At 33.6% G+C, this 20799-nt stretch overlaps 1 protein-coding gene across 2 annotated transcripts; it reads right to left on the bottom strand.

Moving 5' to 3' along the window:
• Positions 1 to 5747: 5747 nt before the first annotated feature.
• On the bottom strand, positions 5748 to 20394 carry LOC131175563 (mediator of RNA polymerase II transcription subunit 25-like). Of its 2 annotated transcripts, none has more exons than XM_058140197.1 (8): positions 20164 to 20394; positions 19312 to 19598; positions 18250 to 18303; positions 18063 to 18091; positions 8583 to 8651; positions 8396 to 8480; positions 6776 to 6862; positions 5748 to 6592 (listed from the first exon to the last, which is right to left on the bottom strand). In XM_058140197.1, exons 2-8 carry the CDS (start codon positions 19588 to 19590, stop codon positions 5972 to 5974), a joined length of 1224 nt encoding a protein of 407 aa, XP_057996180.1. In that variant the 5' UTR covers positions 19591 to 19598; positions 20164 to 20394; the 3' UTR covers positions 5748 to 5971. The 2 variants fall into 2 exon arrangements, with proteins under 2 accessions (XP_057996180.1, XP_057996179.1); XM_058140196.1 differs by having other exon boundaries at positions 19312 to 19601; positions 20164 to 20393.
• Between the last annotated feature and the right edge of the window lie 405 nt (positions 20395 to 20799).

Genomic DNA, 20799 nt, shown 5'->3' with positions numbered 1-20799 from the left:
ATTAATATTTTATATTATTTAATATTTTGAGAATTTATTTGAAATTTTCTGAATTTTAAAAATCAAGTTTGATTTTTTTAAAAAAAGAAAATTCATTAATTTTTAGAAATTAATTTAAAGACCATGTGACAAATTTAAAAATATATTTAGACTCCACGAATTTTTTGAGTTTTTTATAATTTTTTTAGAATTTTTGGATCTCGTTTTTTATCTTAGAGCAGAGTAAAAAATTTAATTTTAGGTATCCTGAATCGAACTAGTCAAATCGAACCTGATCAGATCGGACCGATTCCTCTTCTATTTCTTCCTCCTTCTCCCGCACTCCCGACCCTCCTCTCTCTCCCTTTTCTCTCTCCTCCTCCCTCCTCCTTGCTGGCCTTTGCCTCCCCTCCCCTCCCCAGCCCGCCAGTGACCTCCAAGCCCCCTTCCCTGCCACCGATCGCTCTCCAAACCGCCGGAAAAGGCCAAATCTGGCCGATCCGACCACCAATCGGACCGAGTCTTATCCCAAACACTTTTTACTCCTCGAGAGATTTCTATAGACACCAAGATCACAAATTTTCATCAAGCGGATTGTCCAATTCAAGCCCGGGAAGTTAGATTTACTACGGGCTTTGGGGGCCCTATGCTGATCCAAGTCCTAGTGTCGGTCTAACCCATAGTTTAGGTCGTGATAAAGTTAATATCAAAGCTTAGGCTCCAGATTCTTGGGAAGTACATGTCTAAGGCTTTAAGAAGAGTTTTGTTAGCAGGTCACATGCGGAGTATAGGATCCATGTTCGTCCTTGCATCTAGCTTCTGCTTTATGTACCTGTATGTGAGAATGCGCTATAAAGATGTCGAGTATACTGTTTTAGATTTTTGTGAGGTAATGCTGCTAAATTTTAGAAAAATGTGTAGAAGTAAAAGAGCTACCATAGTGCCAGAACAGGAAGTGTCAGACAAGGTGTCGACACAAGGTGAGGCGCCTGCCCCAAGGAGATGGGGCAGGAGACCTAGAGCTGGTCAAGTAGAAGAGCAGTAGCCACCAGTTCAAGAACAGTCTTTCACGGCAAAGGTCCTATGGATACAATGGCAGCTACTTTAGCTAGTCTATAGAGCACCATTAATATGATGACACGGTATATGGTCCATCCTCCACAACAATAGCAGCCCACAATACAAAGAGTGGAACCGTATAAGCAGATTGTAAATTTCAAGAAATTAGTGTCGAGTACTTATGACACTACGGATGATGCCTATCGGTTTCTAGACTCTTGCAGACAGGCAAGGATGGAGCTGCAGTTAACAGATAGGAGATTAATAGAATGTGTGTAGCATGTATTGGGGCCCGTGCCTAAACAGTGGATGTCAGATCATGTGCTTCCTCGCAATAAAGGGTTATAATGGACATAGTTTGTTGAGCTGTTAATAGATTTGTGCCAGAGAGTTTCAGAGATCAAAAGCAGTGGGCCTTTAAGGCCTTAAGACATGATGGTAGGTCTGTAGATTAGTATGCTTCTGAATTTCTAGAGCTGAGCAGGTATGCCCCAACAATAGTGGCTATAGAAAGCATGAAAGTGAAAAGGTTTCTGAAGGGACTGGATAGAAAGTATGCAAACCTGGCTATATTATCAGATCAACCATTTGATGTGGTAGTGGATAGGGCTAGGCAAATTGAAATTAGGTACATAGGAGATGATGGGAACAGAGCAAAGGAAAATAGGACTGAAGGGTCATCCAGTTTCCCACAGATGCACACCATAGGTGGCAGCCAGAGCCACCACAGTGGAAGGATTAGAGGGAATAAGAAAGCAGGCCACAAACATAAAACCAGAGGATTTAGGCCAAGTTATGGTTCAAGTATTGGTTAGAGTTTAGGCTACAGCAGTTCTAGATCTAGTTCAGGGTCCTCCTTGGCACCATGTACACATTGTGGCAAATCACACCTGGGGCCTTGTTTGATGAGCTCTGATGGATGCTTCAGATGTGGCCAATAGGGACACTTTGCCAAGGAATGTCCAATGTTCAGCGAGCACTTGATGGGGTCACAAGGTTCTGTTTGTAATATGCCCCATCAGATGCATCATGGCACATCCGGTATGGCGAGCAGTCAGTATAGTAGCCAACAGGGCTATGGATAAGGAGGACATAGATTTGGAGGTAGATCTGGAGGCAGAAGTCAACTACAGGGTTCTACAGTTCAAGGCAGGGGTCAGGCTCGGGTTTTCACTTTGACTCATCACGATTTCCAAGCTTCAAATACAGTTGTGGCAGGTATTCTTCCAGTCTATTCTTCCAAATTTTTTATTGGAATAAAAATGAGGAAAGGGAAAATTTTTTTTTTGGTTCAGTTTTGTTGCCTCCCCTGGATCTTTTCAGTCCTACCTCAGAAGAATGCTCTTTCAGTACTTACAGTAACACAAAGAAAATGGAGAATCTTTTCTCATATTTAAAGTGCCATTAGAGCCCACCACCACCAACTTGCCAATGGGTTTGTGCCAATTAAAAAAGATTAAACTTGGATAATGCACATATAATTACTTGACAAGCTAGTAAAGCATGAAGAGACGGCTTCCAAGGACAACACATGAAAGGTTGTGAATGTAGCCTATGACTTAGAAAGTATTCATTGCAATCCTACTTTAACTTCCCTCTTGAATAAAATTATAGCTTCTTAGAATTGACGAATTTCTAGACTTTAAGCCAATGATGGGAAGGTTTTGTTGGTTGGTGATGACTTGGATCCATCCTAAAATCACTACGCTCATTACGTTTGCTTTATGGAAGGGCCATAGTTTCACATGCAATGATTGAAGGAAGAAGGGCAAGCTTCTTGTCATTTTTTAATATTGTTGGTGTTAGTGCGGGTCATATTCTTCTCCTGTGATGAAGTGTCCCCATTAGCTTTAGTTTAGAGGCTGAAAGATGACTTTATACCTCGAAAATGTAATATGAATTACCACTTTTTCCTTTCTCTAAGATTAAAAATTAAACATTAATCATCACTTAGACGTCACTGTGACTATATGTGGTCCAATCCTTTAAAGAAACCAGAAGCTTATCTCTATGTTTTTCTTGCAGCAGCCCTTATTTTTTATTTCATATGGATGATCTCTTGTAGGAGATTATTGGGAGTCACTATCCCAACGAACTCTTGCCTCCCAGAACAATAACAGCAAAGTGCTTCACTGTGAGTTCTTTCTGTTGTTTCGTGGATGGAGTAACTAACTAGAAAACTATGTTTATTATGTCAAACAAACATGTATATTATCAACAGCCTAAGAAAATCATGACTGAGAACGTACACCTGCACCTACATATGCAATGGCTGTGACAACTTGAAAAGTTGAGCGCTGTGAAGGAACAACTTAACCTAAAAAGTTTAAGTTTGTAGTTCCACCTCACACGCCAAAGTCCACTAGACTTGAAGCATGAACAATTACAGGCCCACTTTACCTTATGCTCAACTAATACATGAGTGACCAAAATTTGAATTCTGTAATTTTTTGTTTTGGTTTGAAAAGCTTGATACCATGAAGAAAAGATTTACCTAAATCTTACATATAGCTCGAATACCTATTAAACACTGCCATTTGGCTTGGAGAGAGGGACCATCTTCCACCCATTTGCCACTTTACTGATCTTCCTGTTTCAGAGTTGAAAAGTGGAAAATATTAAATTTTGTGAAAGATTAGTGTTGTGGGTACGAGTGGTCACTCATATGATGCTCACCTTGGAAGGGGAAGAGGAGAAGTTGAGACCATTTTTGCTACCAAATCGACTGCGAGGGTTCATTGATCATCATATTTGTGTATATGAACTGTTCTTGTAAAGGTAACTATATAATTGGTTCTTAAAAAAAATAAAGTATACAATTGGTTGGGTATGGTTTTCGTGCTTCACACATGTTCCTTTCCTTCAATTCTGGAAAAGGAAAAGAGCTGTTCCTAACACATAGTGCATTTGGGGAAAAAAAAAAAAAAGCGGTAGTGGAAAGAAATTTAGCTAATGATGTTATATATTTTCTTTTTTTTTTTTTAAAAAAAATAATTTTTATTCTCTTATCTTTTGAGATTAAGAGTTACTTTGTTTTATGAAAAATATTGTATACATTTTTTAATATTTGAAGCACTTGAGAAAATTAAGAAAATTAATTAATAAAAAATATTTTTCTCATGAAAACTAAATAATTTTTAATGAAAATAACTTTTTTAAATAGGAAATTATTTTTATTTTTTAAATTTTAATAATTTTATTAAAATATAAAAATATTTATACACGTATAAAATAAATATATATTATTAATTTAATATTATAATTAAATAAAAAAATATTTTATTTTTTATAAAAATACTTTTTATATATAAATTATTTTTCATGAAATAAATGAAATATAAAATATCATTTAATTAAAAATATATTAATATTTTAATAAAATAATTAAAAGATAATAAATTAAAATAAAATAATTTAAAGGTAACAAAATTTATTTATTAAATATTTTTTAAATAATTTATATTTTAAATTTATAATGAGTGAAAATAATAGAAAATTTTATTTAATTTTATATATATTAAATTTAAGATAGATTGAATTTAAATAAAAATTTAGAGTGATTAATGGAAGAAAAGACATTTGTGAGAAACTAAAGTTAATGAAGAATTTAAGTAAGAGCAATATGTAGTTGTTGTTGGATAGTGAGTCGGATCACCCAAGTCATCACGCACATGGCATTCGTGGCCACAAATTAAAATTCCAACTTCCAAAGCTACGAATGATTGAAACTTACAATCTTCTTTTTCTTTTACTTATTTTCGAATTAATTTTTTGCAATAAAACAAAATTTCTTTGTAAAAATTTTAAGGATATACATTTTTTTTATATTAATTTCATGAATTTAAGATTAATATTTTATTATAATATTAAATTTTAATTAACAAGAAATAAATCTCTAACTAATCATGTAGGGTTGCTCAGTTAAAAAAAAAAAAATCATGTAGGGTTGCAATCAAAATCTTTAAAATACAGCTTATTAATAAAATAAAAAAAAAATGGTTGATTCATCTACTAGTCCTACAAATTGAAGATTAAAAACTGATAAAATTTAATTTGAAAATAAAATAAAAAAAAATCCAAAATTTTACATCTACATAATGTAAAATATATTAAATTATAGTTTTGGCTTCTTTAATTTCAAAATTTTTGCACTTAAATAATGAAAAATAAATTAAATTATAATTTGAGCCGCCTCCTCTTTTATGTGAAAAACTCTACTAAGTTAATATTTAGTTTGACGGTCGATATCCTGCAAGAAGATTTTTTTTTTTTTTATATATATACATAAGTTCGTCCTTAGTATTTATAAATACTTTTACACGTATTTATATAAGATTGGAATAAATATATAAATTTATCATATAAATAATTTGATTTATTTTATATGATTTAACACTAATATATCTTTCATGTTATACTTAAACATTTCATATATGTAATTAAATACATAAAAATTAGTATATGTTTGCCATTCACTAATTAAAAGATTGCTTAATATAAAGGAATAATAACCATTCAGTGCTTATTTTCAGTTCAAGAGAAGCCCCCTGACTTAAGAAGTCCCATCTTTTAATCCCAATGATTACTGAGTTGCAAAGCTGCATAAAGATGAATGTTATAGACAATTTCATTCATGGTACCAAAGTTATCAGAATTTCTCCATATTAAGTTAGAGACCAAATAACTAAACAAAGATAAAAGACAGATCATAAGCACAAGGTGTTTGCTGATAAATAGAAAGGAAGGCCAGATTCGATAATATCATTATTTTACATGTAACCATAAATAGATTTTAAACCCCTGTTGATAAAATTACTTGTCTAAGAGATCCAACAGGTCAATATAATTGCTCAGGTGTTTTTTTTTTATTTATTTATTTTTTTAATTTTTTTTAACACTGATGTATTCTGCTCCCAATTAATTGATTTTCTTTTTAACTCATAAAGCCACCTCCAGGCATGTTTGTTGGCCCTTGTGATGAAACTTGTCCCTGAGAAACTAATTGTGACCGTCCTGGACCTTGAACGTATGCCTGACCCATTCCCGTCCCAACCAATTGTTGCTGCTGTGGAACTTGCTGCTGCAACTGCAGAAGCTGCAGTTGCTGCTGCAACTGCAGAAGCTGCTGCTGCTGCTGCTGCAACGGCTGAAGCTGCTGCTGCTGCTGCTGTTGAAGCTGTTGTTGTTGTTGTTGAAGCTGTGAGAGTTGTTGCAGTTGCTGCAATTGGGGATGCTGTTGCTGCTGCAGTAGCTGTGGAAGTTGCTGCTGCTGCTGTAGCTGTGGAAGTTGTTGTTGCTGTTGCAGCTGTGGAAGCTGTTGCGGCTGTAGCTGTGGATGCTGCTGCGGTGGCATCTGCTGGTGATGCTGCTGCTGCATTTGTGGAAGTTGCTGCTGCTGCTGTAGCTGTGGAAGTTGTTGTTGCTGTTGCAGCTGTGGAAGCTGTTGCTGCTGTAGCTGTGGATGCTGCTGCGGTGGCATCTGCTGGTGATGCTGCTGCTGCATTTGTTGCTGCTGACTGGATATTTGAGGCTTAAACACAACCATATCCAGGTTCTACATAATTATGAGGTAAATTAAAATTCGTATTCACTAACTACATATTTTTGCATGCTCATTATACCTAATAACAATGAAGCACACTGAAAAAAAAAGCTCCTAATATAGGCTGTAGCTTCTGTAAATTTTAGAAGAACTTATCAATCCTGCAGATATAGGAAAAGGTGTAGAACATATTACCCCCGGAAAGAGCATCCCTATCAAGCAGCAGGCTTTGTCTGAAACAGAAAGCAGTAATGTCTGTGATGGCAATTGGATGACTGCACACTTGGGAAATTAAGATTGACATTAAACACAAGAAAATTCCAGTAAATAAATATAAAGTCCATGTTTTCACACCAAACAGGAAACAAGATTGAAATAACGAAAACTAGATAAAAGGGTCATGAAACAATTGCTGGAACTTGAGTATTAGTTTCACAAGGTTCTTATTTTCTTTTTCTTAGAACCTGGGCAGTATCAATACATCCTGGCCTTTGATTTGTATGCAACTTGCCAAAAATTTGGAAATAACAAATTCAGACCACGACTTCCATAGTGAGTTGCAAAATTGAATTACTACAAGAAGTCCAAAACAAGCCTGAAGGGGATTGATTGCAATAAAGGAAGTTGTGGACACAATTTATTTATGAGGTTTTGGCCAAATTTGCAAAGAGCATCCAAGTTTAGGATTTATGTGATGATTTACCTTAAGTAATTTTAACTCTAAAGTAATAACCGAAGTATATGCAATAGTGTATTATAAGAATAATTGGCTCCTCTTATTTAGCTCAACTAACTAGATAAACAGGTTTTCAACCATCGAAAACTAGGCAAAGGATGCCCCTATATCCCCAGGATTCTCAATTCATCCCGTGCTAGAATATAACAGCAGCAATTTTCATGCTTGTCTGAGTATTCACCCTATAAAGTAGCACACAAAAAATTTAACCCAGCAAGGAACCCTAGTTGAAAAATAAAGCAAAAATGCAGAAATTATCAGAACAAGACAGCAGATTATGCCTTTGCATTAACTTACTCATCTTGATCACCCTAGACACACTCATAAGCTTGCACAATTCTGGATTGGGCTTGACATAAACTGAAGCCCAGCTCTACAAATAGCCTAGTGGAGCAGGCTTAGGCTTTTGCCCTGGCCCCATATATTTTATTATAACTTAATTATTTTATTGTAACATCACACAGTCAAGTGAGCCGGACCAAAGTTCAAAGTCCCAAGTCCATACCCCAAAAAAATGATAGGCAAGGTGCAACCTGCCAAGGGAAAAATTCCTTTGTCCAAGCCTCATTATTTTGCAAGTCCCACAAGATGAGTTCTCAAGCCTTACCAGTTCTCCCCATCCACAGACAAGACTAACAAACACTTTTCAAAGACAAATAAAAAAGGAAAAGAGGATGAGAAGAAGGTGGAGAAAGGCACTCATGGCCATTACGACCATTACTGGAACATGAGAGTAAAGAATTTGAGACAATTCCCTAATACCATGCTCCACTGATCTAGTTATTTATAAACACTAATATCATACAAAATGCATCCATTATTAATATTGTTATCCTTCGCTTCCAATTCACTATAACAATTAAGTCTTTAGTGGAATTGTAATAAGCTAAACAGAACATTAGAATTCCAAATTCTTTCATGAAAATCATACAACTAAAGTTAATGATGATTGTAGAGGGACTAGTGAAGCATGGCTTCAAACAACTGTAAAAAAATGAGAAAATATAATAATCTAAGAACTTAGGCTATATGCCAAGCCCAGGAGGGGTAAAAGGGATCTAAGCACTCGGGCAACTTACAAGCTTCTTTTCTTGCAGTTGTCCAAGAAATCCATGCTGATTCATTGCCTGAAATACTAAAAAATCAGCCTTTCCAACATACTGCCTATATAAATAAAAGAATATCAGAATGGATCAGAAATACAACAAATCTAGATTGACACAATTGAATAAAGAAATGCAAGACAGACAGGAATACAGTGATTACTTGTTGTTCATGTGGTCCTGAGATATAAGCCGAACTATTTGCATTGTTGGTGGCCAGTTTGAAGCAAGCCTGAGAAGCGCACCAGAGAACTCATCAACCATTTGAATATTTATTTCTCCCGTGTACATGGGTTTGCATATTGAGCGAGCTTGCATAAAAGGAATTCAAAACAGTTAAGACAAGCATGAAGGTGAAGGGATACACAAACATAACCCAATACAGAATGAACCTTGCCACTCTGTTCATTATGGTGTACAGAAGGAAGATGAATGGTAGGTTTGAAAGGATTCTGCACTTGTGACTTTTGATTGGAGGTCATACACAATAAGGTCATCCACTATAAGTTGAGTGTTGTACCTAGTTGTAATAGTATTTGCTAACAATAATTATTATAATAATAAAGGTGTACTATGAAGCTATAAAGTGGTCAAAATCGAGTCTATCAACCTCATGTAACACAGGTCATATAGACACTTAAAACATCAAAGAATTTTGAGGACTTCTATTTGAACAGTTCATAGGAAGCTTGAGATCAAGAACAATAAATAATTTATCTCTTCAAGTCTGCTTCAATCTTAATGTTGTTGAGTCAGCCTCCATTCTACTCAATTATCATCACATTCTAAATCCTTCCTGAGTATTTCACCCCATGTCAGCTATATACCTCCTGTTGTCTTCACTCCAATAACTTGGATGTTCCCATTTCCCAATATCTTGTATTGGTGGATCCACCAATCTATGTTGGATGCAGGCAAACTATCTTTATTGCTCCTCACTCAACTCATCCTCAATGTGTGCCACTTCCACCTAACTATAAATAAAATCTTTTATTGCATTTCCACAGATCCATCTTAGCACACTCACATCCACCATATTCACATTCCTTTACCACCCAACTTTCAATGCAAAGCGTCATAAATAGTAAAATTGTAAAATCAGTTTTTATGATAATAAGACACCCACTGCACTAATTATCTATTATCAATCAGTTTAAAAAATTATAGGAAGTCACTGAGCAGTTTAATGGAACATGGCATTAGGATGCTAAACCTTCAACACACCATCACTGTTGCAGTATTGAGATTTTTCTAAAAGAAATGAAGATCATTTTTTTTTACATTTTGTAATCCTTAAATTATGTTGTCAACCTTGGTAGGTGCAAGTGTATGTCTTTCCTTGATTTAAGGAGATTGATTAGAAAGAAGTAAGTTGAAACTTGTTGTAGTAACTATGGACTATGCTTTTTGTACTACTTTTGCTGCTATATAAGCAGCCTAATCTAATGAAATGTGTGTGTTAATTCTGCAATTTTAATTGTATGTTGTGTGAGGTAAAGAACCTCTGTTTTCTTTGTGAGTTTACTATGACAAAATCCAACAAATGGTATCAGAAGAAAATCCAACAAATGGTATTAAAGCTTCCATCTTAAGGGGCCTGTGTCTATCTTTGTGAGTTTTTTAAGAGAGATTTGAGAGTTATTTAACAAGAAAAAAAATTGAGAGGTTATCTACAAAATGCCTTTTTACAGGTGAGAATTATGATTTTTGGACTGTAAAAATGACAATATTTTTTAGAGCTCATGACTTGTGGGATGTAGTAGACACTGGAAGAGATCCAACACCTTTGCCACCAAATCCAACCTTGGCGCAAATCAAATATCATAGTGATGAATGTGCCAAGAAACAAAAGGCTTTAACTTTCATTCATCAAGCTGTTTCAGATTCTATCTTTCCAAGAATAGTTGGTGCCCAAACAGCCAACGAAGCTTGGGACAAGCTTAAAAAAGAGTTCCAAAGGAGTGAGAGGGTGAGATCAGTCAGATTGCTCACCCTTAAAAGAGAATTCGAGATGCACAAAATGAAGGATGATGAATCTGTCAAAAACTTCTGCCAAACTAATGGAAATTGTGAATCAAATAAGGCTTTTTAGAGAAGATTTTCCAGATGGAAAAGTTGTGGAGGAGATTATGATTTCTTTGCCAAACAAGTTTGAAGCAAAAATTTGTGCAATTGAAGAGTCATGTGACTTAAAGAGACTCAGAATTGCAGAGTTAATTAGCAAACTTCAGGCTCAAGAGCAAAAAACTTCAATAAGAAATGAAGAAGTTACTGAAGGAGCCTTCAAAGCTTTCCAAGCCAAGAACAAAGGAAAAGCTTCATCAAGCACAAAGGAGAATGAAGCTGAAAATAGATATGGTAGCAGGAAAAAAAATTTTCTACCTTGTGGCACTCGTGGGAAGACAGATCATAGTGAAGATAAATGCTAGAAAAGGGCTCAATGCAATTTTTGCAAGAAGCAAGGTCACATTGAAAGATTTTGCAAAGCAAAGCAAAATCAATCTCAACAACAACATGCTCAACTAAGAATCTTTATTTTTTGCATCTCAAGTTTGTAAGTCACCAGAGAAGTATATTTGGAATGTTGACAGTGGCTGTATAAATCACATGGCCAATGATGCAAGTTTTTTCAACTTTTTGGATAGATCTATCAAGATTAAAGTGAGAATGGAAAATGGAGAAATTGTAGAAGCTGAAGGAAGAGGTTCAATTTCACTTTAGACAAATAAAGGTATGAAGCTCATTTCTGATGTATTGTTTATTCCAAAACTTGATCAAAATCTTCTTAGTGTTGCACAAATGATAAAGAAGGGATATTATGTGGTATTTAAAAGGGATTTGTGTTCCATTTATGACTCACATGACTATAAGGTTGCTGAAGCAAGATTAGAGAATAATAGCTTTATTTTAAATTTGAAATCTGATGTATTTAGTGCTGAAGCTAAAGAAATACCTAATTGTGATAAAGGTGAAAATGAAAAGAAAATTTCAGTACATAAAAGTCATTCTGCAGGTGTTGAAACAAAAGAAGGGCAATGCAAAGTAGTTGTTTCTTATGCTATTTTTGATGTTAAAGGCTCAAAATTAAATGTTTGCTGCAATGAAATAAAGGAGAGTTCAAGAAGGTTAAACCAGCTGTAAAATTTCCAAATGACAAGGGTAGAAGAATGATTGCTGCCTCAAAAGCAAATCAAGTCATTTGGTCCAAGAAGAATTTAGCAAAGCAAGTTGAGCTTTCTTATGCTTCCAGCAGCAAAAATTATTTTGTTTTAGTTGCAAGAAGTCATACAAAGCATAGGAGAATTAAGCAAGAGAAGTATCATCCAATTGAAGAGGCTGAGAAGAATTGTATTGTGGAGCTGGTTTCTTACAAAATAAACGATCTAAATCCAAATTTAAAGAGTTAAAAGTAAAGTTTTGAGTCTTCAAGAAAAATCTCAAGGAGGAGTGTTGCACTATTGAGATTTTTCTAGAAGATATGAAGATCATTTTTTTTTTTTTTTTACATTTTGTAATCCTTAAATTCTGCTGTCAAACTTAATAGGTGCAAGTGTATGTCTTTCCTTGATTTAAGGAGATTGATTAAAAAGAAGTAAGTTGAAACTTGTTGTAGTAACTATGGACCATGCTTTTTGTACTACTTTTGTTGTTATATAAGCAGCCTAGTCTAATGAAATGTGTGTTAATTCTATAATTTTAATCTTGTGTTGTGTGAGGTAGAGAACCTCTATTTTCTTTGTGAGTTTACTGTGAGAAAATCCAACAATCACAACTTACGCTGCAGGAAATAGATCATAACATTTACAATAATTCAAAACCTGAGAAAATAGTACATTATCCTTCAGTTAGGTTTATCTGGCTACCCACCATAATTGTACCTAATTGGCACGTAACAACTAGTCATCTTTTATATAGCTACAAAGTTTAAATAAATAGTTCTACCATAATCAGTAGTTTTATCTAGAGAAAAAACTAGTTTGATTTTGTTTAGCAAATGGTTTAATTTTAGCAACATTAATATATATAATATGATTGGTTTTATTTCAGCATAGCATGGGGTTTAAGGTATTCTCAAACCTAAACATAGGAAGGTCATTATTCATAGAGACGACACATCCCTAAAATCTACATTACCTGGGCCCTTCATTTAACACTGAAATACTAATGTCTGACACTTGGATATGAAGAAGGGTATGGATGCTGGACACACCAAAATGTTGGAAAATATTCTGAAACATGAGTCTGATGCTTGGACACCAACCCACTCTCAATGTTCCAGGATAAAACTCACATCTCACCGACAACTTCAAGCAATTTCTATGTTAAATTTTCTTAAAACTAAACCTGGTTTTAAATATGGTCTTCTCCACAATCATGAGTTATATGAATGTTTTGCAACTGATCCGGGGCTTATTTTTTTGGGCGTGTTCCAAAATAGTCCAAACACGTCCCTAAATGTGCTAACACATTTTAACTTGCTATTTTGTAAAAGTACAACTGCAGATTTAGTTTTAGATGCTTTCCTATTTCAATTAGGAAATGTTTCTAATTTTCCTATTTTATTTAGGATTAGTTAGGATTCGATTTGATTTCCCGTCCTAGAGATTTGAATCTATTAGTGAAAATGAATCTACTGATTCTGTTGATTTTTTTTTTTTTCTAGAGGGTTGTTAGAGCCTATAGTCTCAAATTTTAGGGTATGTTTGGCATGGTTTCAAATCATGGTCGCGATCGCATTCATGGTCACAGTCGCAGGTAACGAAAATAGGCCTATAATGGCCGTAACATAATAGTAACAGCCTAGCCCCATCCAAATTTTTTTGAAAAATTCACAAAGTTCATAAAATAACTAGATGTAAATAAAACTAAGTTACACAACTATATAACAAACACAAATACATCAACTACAGACATTAAATTTATCATGTTTAGACATCATTAGTATTAAACAATTTATAACTAAAGTAGAGATATTTAATGATGATCTTACTATGGTTTCAAATGACGGCCGTTACATAACCTAACGACCATTATTTATAGGTTTTGGGAGGGTCCCTAATGCGATACACCATTATTTATTGGAAAATCTAGAGTTGCAAATTAAATAGCCATTACGACCATTATGTAATAGTAACGACCGTTATTTACTGTTATGCGATGGTAATGGCCTACTACAATCACATGGAAACAGTGTTATTTTGTTTCTCTTTTCTTTATTGCGTATTCTCTCTTTCACAGCTACTATATCTCTCATATTCTCTCAAATTTTTACCCAAATTTCTCTTTTCTTCAACAAATTCTCTCATTATTTGCTACGCTAAGATCATCATTAAATATCTCTATTCTATCTATAAATTGTTAATACTAATGATGTCTAAACATGATAAATTTAATATCGTTATTTGATATATTTGTGCTTATTATATGGTTCTGTATTTTAATTTTACTTATATCTACCAATATATAGTCATTTTATGAATTTTGTAAATTTTTCAAAAAAATTTGTATAGCGCCAAACTGTTACTATTACGTTATGGCCATTACAAGCCTGTTTCCATCACTCATGATTGCGACCGTGAACACAACTGCGATTTGAAATCATGGATCTTAGCTTAGCAAACAATAAGGGAGAGAATTTGTAGAATAAAGGAGAAATTTGAGTGAAAATTTGATAGAATGTGAGAGATATAGTAGCTGTGGAAAGAGAATACACAAACAAAGAAAAGAGAAGCAAAATAACATTGTTTCCATATGATTGCAGTAGGCCATAACAACCATTACTATTACGTAACGGTTATAATGGCCATTACACCTGCAACTTCAGATTTGCAGATTTGCCTGTAAATAGCAATATATCGTGTAACAGACCCTCCCAAAACCTGTAAATAACGGCTATTGTGTAACATAATGGTTGTTATTTGAAACCATGATGTTTGGTAATGCATGTGTTTTCTTGTTTTTTATTTTACTAAAACCAAAAATAGTTTTTACTTGATGTTGACAAGTTTTGATAAACAACTTTTAAACCGTCATCTCCTACTTTTTTTTTTCTCATCTCACATATACTATAAACGGTACCGTTTACTTCATCTTCTTTATGTTTGAAAAAACATTAAGTATTCGCTGCTTTGTTCCTTTCATCTCATCAAGATCTATCATCAAGTATTCTTATGTTCTAGGGAAACATACATATTGATAGATTTCCATTTAGATCACTGAAACCAAGAAAAATATATGCTATAAATTTCTAGTTATGAAAGTGAAAGAGTGTGATTGGGTAATGAAGTTGTAATCATATCATATTTTAAATTGTGATCATGGCCGCAAGTAATGGCAATTGGCCTGTAACGGCTGTAACATAACAGTAACAATAGCAACATTTCGTAATTCAAATTTTTTTGAAAAATTTGCAAATTTCATGACATGCATACATATTCAAAGATATAATTAAAACTAAGATATACAACTAAATAATAAGTATAAATATATTAAATAAAGACATTAAGTTCATTATTTTTATACATCATTAATATATCCATTAAATTCTTTGATATTATTAATATATCCATTATTTTTATTTAGTATGAACTAATTAGTCATTAATATATTTATTAAATTCTTTAATATTATTTTCTAATTATTTATGTATTTACCTAAAAGTGATTAGAAAAAGTTTTAAGAATTAGAGAAAATAAACAATAACTCATTTTTTGATGCTCTTAAACTCAAAACTTTGTAGAGGATTGAAGTTGAAGGTCCTCACTTCAGTAGATTTGATTGTGGCTGAAGATAAGAAAAGAAAAAAAAGAGAGAGAGAATGTTGAGTTTGAGAATTGAGAGAAAATGGCCGAGACTTGAGACTTAAGAGAAAGTTAAGACTTTAAGTGACAGTAAATGGCTATTAAATGGCAAGTGAAAATTGAAAATAAAGAGAGAAAAAGAGAGAATATATGCCATTTAACATAATAATTGAATAAGTTAAAGAGAAAGAATCCCTCTACAACAGATCAATTTCACTTTCACATGAATGGAGCCAGCCATGGAGATGAAGTAGATATGAAATAGAGCTGCAAATGCAAAGTAAGTCAGGTAATAGTGTTACGTAATGGCCGGTAACGGTTACATAATAGCCGTAATGGACGTGACAGCTATAATTTTTAAAACCTGTAATTTAACAGGTGTAACAATCATGGCAGCCCAAAAAACCTATCAATGATGGCCGTTTTTTGAAACCATGAATCACACAGAGAAATATTTGGGAAGATGAAAGTGACAGAGTGTGATTGGGTAATGAAGTTGTAATCACAGAGAGAAATATTTGGGAAGAGTGAAGAATTTGATTGAAAGGCAGAAACTAAAAACTTCAAAGAAAAACCATGATTTTGATGTTTTACTTTTTCCTATTTCATTTTTGAAATGATTCTATAAAAGTGATCACAAAAATAAATGAAACAATTTGGACGAACAAGTTTTACCAAAAACAAAAAAACAATAATGTCAAACGCAACCTTAATATTCCACTTCATTTTTTATAGTGAAAAGTGCAAATAAAACCATCCTTAGCTATTTTTTATTCCACTAGCCATTCTTTTTCCTCTCCTTCTTTCGTTTTCTTTCTCTTTTCTTTTTCCTTTTTGTTAATATACTTCTCTAATTATAGTTGTCAAATTATGACATTATATTGACCTTTTAATTTAATTCACTATTCTTTTTTATTGTTTAATTATTGTTCAAATTTAAATGGGATTTTCACTATGTGCACAATGATAATCATTGTCTACAATTCAAGAATTCATATTTTATAACATAAAAACACATGATATAAAAGTATCCTTCTCATTAACTAAATGACAATTCTATATTTATCAACATATGTCATTGTATTTTTTTTTTTTAACTTACTTTTAGAACATATATCATTTTTAATTAATTTTAAGAATTTTTATCGAATCTTAATTTAATTCCATTCTCGATTCATAAAATAAAGATTTTGATTCTCGATTTGACAACTATGGTTATTTATATTTCCTACTTTATCTAGGATTAAAATTTTCCTATTTTATCTAGATTTCCTACTATGTTTTAAATTATCTAAACTTCTGAGAAAATAGATTTATTTTCCTATTAGGTGTTGGTGATTAAATCCCTGTAAATAGCACAATATAGTATATTCTATGTATTTTCAGTTTTTGAATTTTGATTAATAAAATTCTATTGAGAATTTCTCCCTAATACTTTGAGTATTGTGAGTGTGTGTTCTTTGTGAGATTCAAACTAAATTAGGTGGTATTAGGATGGGAAAATCGCCCCCATCAAGATGGCTTACCTTGATGGAGGAGGCGATTATATTAGTTCTTGCGACAGTGATTAGGGAACTAAAGCCATTTATCATAGGAACAAAATGTTGCGACGAAGGAAGCGACATTTAGAGCAATAGATGAATCTCAGATTCGAGCATATAAAGAGACGCTTTGAAATAGATGCTTCGAAGAAATTGTAGATCATCTTGGTGCTTTTGGAATTGAAACAAATTGTAATTGGGTTGATAAAAGAAGGCGAGGAGATGGTGATTCTCGTGGTGACCCTATTTATCAATCAATTCCTGCTCATGGGCAATATTATCTATAATAAAGATTTGGAGGAAGAAGATAACTATAAGCCCATCTGGTTCATTAAAAATCAACAGTATGGTGGTGACAGGAGAAGACACACACATGGGAAGGGAAAGGACTAGTCTGTACATGATTTATGATGAAATATTTGCTAAAACAAGAATTTATGCCTTTATATTTTGAGCAAATTTTATTCCAGTAGAACAACATTGTCAATAGGAGGTCCAACCAAGCTCTTAGCAGTTGAAAAACGAAAAAGTAAAGAACAAAGGGACCTTCGGAACTCAACAAAGCAACTTGAAGTGGAGGAGCCTAAGCTTTAAGAATTTGAATTAGAAACTTTAATCAAATTATCTTTTGCTATGGTTACAGATGAATGGCTTAAGGGAATAGAAAACATCACGTTTTGGAGACTCCATTGGAAGTTGAAGAAATACCATCTATGGAGACAATATTGGAAGTAGGAGAAAAACAAGTCATGAAAATGTGATTATTTTGCGTAATTGATAACTGGAAAAAAAAAAAAATTTACAATGTGATTATTTTGTGGTTATTTTATTGTTATGTAATTATAGAATTGTTGATTATATTAAAATATATTTTAATCAATAAAAATAACTTTTTAGTATAAAATTTCAATTAAAAATGAATTAAAATATATTTTATATTATAAATATATTTTATGCTATAAATAAAAAAATATTCAAATATAAAATTTAAATTAATAGACTATTTTATTAATTAAATAAAACTTTAGGAAGCATATTTTAATTTACTATTATTTTCTCAAATTTAATTTAGTCATTTTGACTACCATTGTGACAACTAATTAAGGTTTGGCTATAAAACACAAAATCAAGTTTTGGCAACAATCAAGAAAAGTCTAAAAGTTTTAGATCTTTTTGTCCAATAAGCCTAACTAATATATTGGTCTCAACAATGAAAATCTAAGTTGTAAAAGCAACTTTAAGAACAGAAATTTCTATACAAGTCCATTTTTAGTAGAAGTAATTTTATAATTCCAAACTTACGTCTCAGAAGCCGAAGCACTCCTGTAACCCTGTAACAAATAAATCAGGCATAAGGTTCGTGCATAAAGAAAAGAAATGCTGGAGTACATGGAATGGTAACAATGAAGAAGTAATAAAGCAGTACTATGCAATAACTACAATCATAACGAGGCATATTATGAATATTTATCAGGTGTTTCAGACATACTTCCAATTTGGTGATAAAGACAGGCTGTCCTTGACGCTGCCCAGACAAATTTCCCTGCATGAAAGTTCATTGTTAAGTATTTCACTAGTACAATACTTTGCAGTGATGAAGAGCAATTAGGCTCAAAATCCTCACCAATGATTGATGAAAATTTTTGACAGGAAATTACAAACAACAATACAAACCTGAGACTAGAAGACACTGTTCAACACATGGTCAAATTGGCCCATTGCATTTTAGGTCATTTTAGCTTTTACTAACCCAGGGGAGTTTTGAAGGCACTATTACCAAGGAAAATGTGTACTAACAGGTTCTGATTGGGAACAATTAATGAGGACTATAATCTGTGAGAAATCACCAAGTGCCTATGTAATTTTGAGTAAGATCAGTTGGGGAAAGGAGAAAAGCAAAGGCTGTGTATGAATGTCATCAACTTGATGAAGAAGGTTATTCTAAATGGAGCATTAGCAATTTCTCCCATAAAGGTCAAGGATGTCTTGGTATTTCCAAAAGAATGCAAGTCAGTATTAACAGGAATGCAGAAGGGATTATACTAATCTTAAAGAGGCATAGTGTTGTTTTTTTTTTTTTTTTTTTCACATAGGACTGAGTTCACTCCTTATTCTAAAAATGTAAAACTTATAGATTTTTTTTTTTGGGGGTGGTGGGGGTGGTGGTGGGGGGTGAGAGGGAATGATGGGGGAGGAAGGGTTTGATAAGTTCCAATACAAGGTGCAATCCTAACTCTCCCACCCCTTCTCCACCTGACCAGAAGCTCAGGACAGCTTAGTAGGTTGCCTGCAGATTATTTTGTTTCACATATGTGAGCAAACAAAATTTGTTAGATACTGTATGACAAAGTATAAGAGAAAGATATTAGGTGGCATGCCCAAAGTCAATAGTCTACCATAGTAAGAAAGTGAGAACTTTTTGAAATACGGGGGACTAAACATGCCAAAAAGCCTGACACCATCCTTGATTTGAGGATAAAAAATTGGAACACTGCCATCAGAATGCTGCAAATCCATCGTAAATCTTTAACAAAATTGCATCTTGACTTACCTCCCAGACTTTGACATATTTGGATTGTGCTGGTTGCACAGCACTTGTTGTCTGCTGTGACAATATATTAGCCGCTGAGTTGTTATTCACACCAAGAGACTGCATCCCACTTTGTGCTTGTTGAGGCATTCCTGGAGTTGGAATCATGGTGCTGCTTCCAGAAGAGACACCCGATGGACCAAGACCACTCATCACATTCTGATTCGTGCCATTTCCACTTTGCACCATTTGTGCCCCTGAAAGATTTCCTTGGCTCATGCCTGGTACCGATGGACCCATGCTAACACCTCCTTGAAGGTTACCCAAGGGTTGTGAAATTCCAAGATTTGAGTTTCCAGATATGTTAGAAGTTGCAGAAGTGAATGAACCAAGACCAGAGTTTGATGCAAATATAACCTAAATGCCTTAGAAAAATACTAATTCCATGGTTTATATAGTCAACATATCATCTTGCAGTATAAATTTCAGAGGAAAGCCCATTCAATTTCTTAAATATTGCTGAAAATATGATAGGATGCTTGATGGTATTTCTTTCAATGTCAACGGCTCAAAATTTAATGGATAACAAGCTGACAGCCTCCGCAACTAGAACAGCCAATCCTATGTCTCAAGTCACAAAGACCAAAGTATGTATTCAGCAGCTAGATGCTCTATTTTTAAGGCTACTGACTAAACAAAGTTCAAGTTTACAACAATAGTGCATGATGAGAATGCTAATTATTGAAGTTTTTTTCCCATTATTTCTTATACAAAATCAAGGAAGGTGATGTGTTTGAGAAAAGAAAATGAACAAATCATGCAAAGAGTCGATCAAAATAATAATTGAGAAGTAGATACAATTGCATAAACAACCTGATGCAGCTGGCCCTGCAGCAGAAGTAACTGAAGCGACGTCCGCTTTTACAGGACTCTGATTAGAAGGTAGATTTGCAACTCCAGGACGACTTAAAGAAGCACGCGCCTCCACGAAGTTCTCAGAGATCAGAACAAGAAAATGAGGATTTTTAACATTGTCAACTATTGGATCTGCTGCTCGGATGTTCCCTTTCCCTACATTAAAAAAAGTGATGCATCGTTAGGACGCCTAGTCATCAATGAGCAGAACATTGATAGATAGCCTATCAATGGATTGGGCTGAAGTATGGATATGGGCCTGAAGAAAAAGAAAAAAAAGAGAGTTGATGGATTATTCTAGATTGTTTTTTATTTCAGCTCAATATTATATATTTTTTGTCTCAATAGATTTATTATAAAAATTAATATTTAGATCCTATAAACTAGACAGGGTAGAATAGAGAAATTTATTAATTCTAGATTATTCTTGTAAATTGTATATAAACCCTTTTTAGCCCACTCAACAACAGCACAATCAAGTTTTTTTTTTTCATGATATCAGAGCACAACCTGTGCTACTGATATACTGTTCTTCTCTAAAATCTAATACAATTCAGCAAGTTTTTTCATGGCTGAAACACTAACTACAGAAAA

Source organism: Hevea brasiliensis, chromosome 17, assembly GCF_030052815.1.
Source record: "Hevea brasiliensis isolate MT/VB/25A 57/8 chromosome 17, ASM3005281v1, whole genome shotgun sequence".
Classification (NCBI taxonomy): Eukaryota; Viridiplantae; Streptophyta; class Magnoliopsida; order Malpighiales; family Euphorbiaceae; genus Hevea; species Hevea brasiliensis.
Note: the sequence above shows the minus strand (reverse complement) of the source record. Positions and strands in the feature narration are given on the sequence as shown.